The sequence below is a fragment of the Geospiza fortis genome, unplaced genomic scaffold, assembly GCF_000277835.1.
Source record: "Geospiza fortis unplaced genomic scaffold, GeoFor_1.0 scaffold48, whole genome shotgun sequence".
Lineage (NCBI taxonomy): Eukaryota > Metazoa > Chordata > Aves > Passeriformes > Thraupidae > Geospiza > Geospiza fortis.
The window spans coordinates 227299-231625 of record NW_005054594.1 but is presented as its reverse complement, the minus strand read 5'-3'; the positions used below and the strand labels follow the sequence as shown (position 1 = coordinate 231625).

Below are 4327 nucleotides of genomic sequence, written 5' to 3'. Positions count from 1 at the left end.
ACTGATAAGTTTTCTTCTATTTACTGCTAATCGGCTTTCATTATTTTTTTTCCTTGAGGAAAAATCCCATCTTACCCTGGGTAGGTGAACTTTGCCTATTCAGCAGAGCTGCCTCCCTGTGTTTTGTCTAACATTGCTTATGAGTCTCCTCCCCAAGTTGTACTTACACAGCTGCTTTTCTCCTGGTAAGAAGGACCTGAGTCATCAGCAATATTCACAAGCAATGTATTATTTGGTTTATGCCCCTCTAAGTGCTGGAAAACCAAGCTGTCTCTTCAGAAACCAGGGATTCATGTCATCTCCCACATGTGCTTCAAGGGCTGGCTGGGGTATTAGCAGGGGCTGGCAGTGAGGTGGAATTCCTGGCTGAACCTGGGTTCCCAGGTGAAAAGCCCTCATTTTTGCAGGAGATGTTTGAGCTGTTGTGTTACAAGCAGGTAAGTGCTTCTGGAATCTCCCTGTTTATGTTTTGTGAGGATTACTTGGGGTGGTGGAGGGATTCAGCTGATTATGAATGAACAGCTGGAGCTGCAAATGCCTTGAAAGATGTGATCATTCATCTGTTGGCTTGCCTGAGGCTGTCCCAGTCTCTGATTTTTATTTTATTTTGGTAGCTGGAACAGAGTTAACATTGATGCCAGCCTCACCTATAGGATTCCTCAAAAAAAAAAAAGAAATTTCGTAACACTGATGGTATTCTTGCTACAGACATTCAGTGGGTTTGTCCATGTGAATGCCACAATTTGTAGGATACACTTGTGTCACTGCTTTTGTTTTTTTCAGCTGGTGAAAGGACCACAGAGGGCAGGCCGGGGGGGCAACCTGGGATAGTGGAAGGTGTCCCTGCCCATGAGATGGGCTTTGAGGTCCCTTCCCACCCAAACCATTGCAGGATTCCAAACAGGGCCCCATTATGCACAGACAGCAGTGTTGCTTGGCCTTGGCAAATGCCATTTTGGGAATCCCAGGAAAATGCAAGGTTTATGGCTCTTTGCTTAGAACACTGCAACCCCCAGATGTCCCAGACAGAGCAGGCAGATCACAGCACAGTGTCTTCTGCTGGCCTGGAAGTGGCCACACACCTCGTGGTTCCTCCAGGCTTTCCACACTCCCAGTGCCCTGCTCTGGCAGGGAGGCATCATGATAATTGCAAAGATGTTTTCTCTTGTAGAACCATTGTACAAAGCAGAGGGATCTTTGCATTGCTTCCTGCAGAAGTACCTGATTCACTGGATTATTTTTTCCCTAGGACAGTATTTAATTTAATTCTGCTGTACATCCTCGTGTTCCCCTCAGGAAGAGGAGCAGGCAGACATTCAAGGAAAGCTCCCTGCAGAGTCACCAGGGATTTCTCTCTTCAGTCAGCTCTGCTGTCCACATGTGCTCTCCCATTTTGCCATCTCATCCTTTTTGGCCCAGATCCATGAGTCCAGGGCTGACAGAGCTGCTGTTGCACATGTCAGTGCACACACAGATCATCAGTGCAGGGCCACATACTCCCTTACAGCAAAGATAGGAACAAGCTGCAAATGTCTGTATGGAAAGACCTTAAAAATGTTCTTTTTCTTTCAAAAATTGGTGGCTTCTTCCCTGATTAGAAGTTGTTTGAGCAGAGTTACAGCAGATTGTGTAAATTTGTATTTGACAGTACCTGCTGAGCACATCCAGGTCCTGGAGCTGGGCTGTGTTCTGCAGTTTGGATTTTTAATATCTTGCTCTATTAATCTGTCATGCCAGGCAGGATAGGAGGAGCCTGGAGCTGAACTCTCTTGACAAGCTGATTTATGTGTCCCAGAGAGGGAGTCTGAGTGGTTATTACTGTGGTGATGATTCACCTCCTCCCTTGGCTCCCTGCCATGGCTCTGCTGGAGTTGGAGGCTCCAGCTCCTGTCCCACTGATGCCTCAGGTTTTAGCTTTTATATTTTTCAGATTCTGTGCTGCTTTAGTGTGTGGGTCTGGGCTTCACATTAAGGGGATGGTCAGCTCTGTGCACAGAGCAGGGAGACAGAACAACTCCTGCTCTAGCTGGGCACCAAGGACAAATGATCCAAATCTCAGGCTCAAGAGCATAAACAACGTGGGCTGGAGAGAGAAAAACAAGGATGGGACTGCATGGGCTAAAGCTGGAATTAGACAATTAACTCCAATATGCAAATGGAGCAGAACTGATCACAGTGACAGACCCCGTGACTGGGTGTCTATTTTGTGCCCATTTTGGTTCACCTTGGGTGCAGCCCTGGCTGGGCTCTTGTGCTGCCCAAGGTGGATCCATAGAGGAGATCCTTTTAATAAATCCCTGCTTTATTCTTTAACTCTGTCTGGCCTCTGTTCTAGCTCAGCTTCTCAAGGCATCCCCAGCAGTGCTGTGGTGGTGCTGGAGCTGCACAGGGTGATAAAATCAGGTGCAGTGTAACCAGGTGGGGTTCAGAGCTGTGCTCATCAGCAGTTCTTCTCCTGGGGATCTCAGGATGTTTTTCCATGACTATCCCAGAGTGTGGCTCTCACTGAGCACCTGGCCCAGGTAGGTGGAGCAGGCAGGGATCCTGCCTCCAGCAGCAAAGCCAACTGGGACACTTCTGTGCTTCAGTGTCACCTTCTGCCACACTGGGGAAGACCTGGATTCCCCCAGGGACCCCTGAATCTCTTGGGAGAGACCTTACAGTGCATGGGCTTGTTGAGTTTTTAATCTTTTTTTTGTTAGGGTTGGGATTAAGTGTGTGAGTTGGTGTTTCTTGTTTGGATTCATGTGTTTGTTAGTTCTTATTTATGGTACAGTCTCACAAACCCTGAGTTCTACAGCACTTTACTAACAAATTACAAAGTGGAGATGTATCTCTCTCTCTCTACAAGGTCTTTTAAAGATAAACTGTTTAATTAAGAAATGACACTTAAATTATTTTTACTTTTAAGTCAATAACTAACTACTTGTGACTTGCAATGCAGACTTTTTTATCTAACTACACAACATTACTTAAACTCATTAAGAAGAAGGTGAAGAAGAAGGACTAGCTTCTGCTCTAAAATTTTTATTTTGCTCTATATATATTACTGTATTTTAAAATCTTAAACTCTAAGTTTTTTACTATGTGATATTACACACTTTTATTCAAACTACACACCTATAATCTTAGTTTTATCATTTAATTTTGGAAGCCTTTTCTATGGCTTCAGGTTAAATGTAATGTTTTCTTGGGGGTCCGTGTCTGTCAGCACAGAAAGTCTGAAATTCTCAGTAACCAGGAAAGGTTACTGAGAATATCAATATATCAAAATATCAAATCAAAATATCAAACATGGACTGTTTGATATTGCCATTGAAGTGTGCAGGCTTCAAATCAATTTATCAATTCACCTATTTGCAGTGGTCTCCTGCATCTGAGGTCTGCTCACCTGGGAAATGGTTTTCAGTCCCTTCCCTTTGTGGGACTGGTGGGGCCAGGAGGGGAACAAAAGTACAGATCACAACCCACACATCCCCAGGTGCCAAGGCTGAGTTTTTGCAGTGTGCAGATGAATTCTCTTCTGGCTGCAGCTTTGGGCCAGTGAGTGACTGTGACATTTCCAGGAGTGTCCATGATCTCTGTCCCATCACCATGTGAGTGTCTTTTCTCTGTCCTAGGGGCTGACTTTTGAGGAGGTGGAGAACTTCTTCACTTTTCTGAAGAACATAAATGATGTGGACACGGCTTTGAGCTTCTACCACATGGCTGGAGCTTCTCTTGATAAAGGTACTGAAACCTGTGGGGTGTTCAGGTGCTGAAAGCCTGAGGGAGCACAACTCATGCTGTGGTTTGGAGCTGGGAAGGTGTCAGACAAGGCCAGGCTGACAGGTTAAAAATGTACCCAAATTGCACTTCCTCTCTGTAATAGGTGCTTGGTTCACTACATCCATAAAGAGGGATTTCAGGTTTTGTACTCCCATGGTTTTAGGTAGAGGGAGAAGCAAGGCTGGCATGTGTAGCCTGAATGGATGAGGAAGCAGTGATTTCATGGTGGTACCTTCAGAGGGACCTTTCTGCTGAGTGCAGAGGCAATGAGTGTGCCACAGGCTGTGCTTCCAGACCCCAGGGATACCACTGTTTCCTCTTCATCCCCATCTTCTGAAGTGACCTTTTTTCCTCCTTATACAAAGGACTTCAAAAATGAGTGTAAAAGAATTCCTGCAGAGTTATCTTCTGTGGAGGTCTCTGATCACATGGCAGAGGCACAGCAGCAGTGGGGCTGGGGGTAGGAGCTGATCAACCCTGGTTTTGTTTCAGCTTTACTCAAAAGTCATAGACTTTGCCTAAAAATAAGGGCTGAATGCTGCATTTCTGATTGGGAAGC

At 45.5% G+C, this 4327-nt stretch overlaps 1 protein-coding gene across 6 annotated transcripts in view; it reads left to right on the top strand.

The window, feature by feature from the left end:
* Nucleotides 1-4327, top strand: part of MICU1 (mitochondrial calcium uptake 1) — an 89618-nt gene that overhangs the window by 77176 nt on the left and 8115 nt on the right. For all 6 annotated transcript variants that reach the window (XM_031064462.1, XM_031064461.1, XM_031064460.1 and 3 more), the window contains one exon: nucleotides 3621-3729. In XM_031064462.1, the coding sequence (XP_030920322.1) occupies nucleotides 3621-3729 (109 nt within the window). The remainder of the gene's footprint in view (nucleotides 1-3620; nucleotides 3730-4327) is intronic.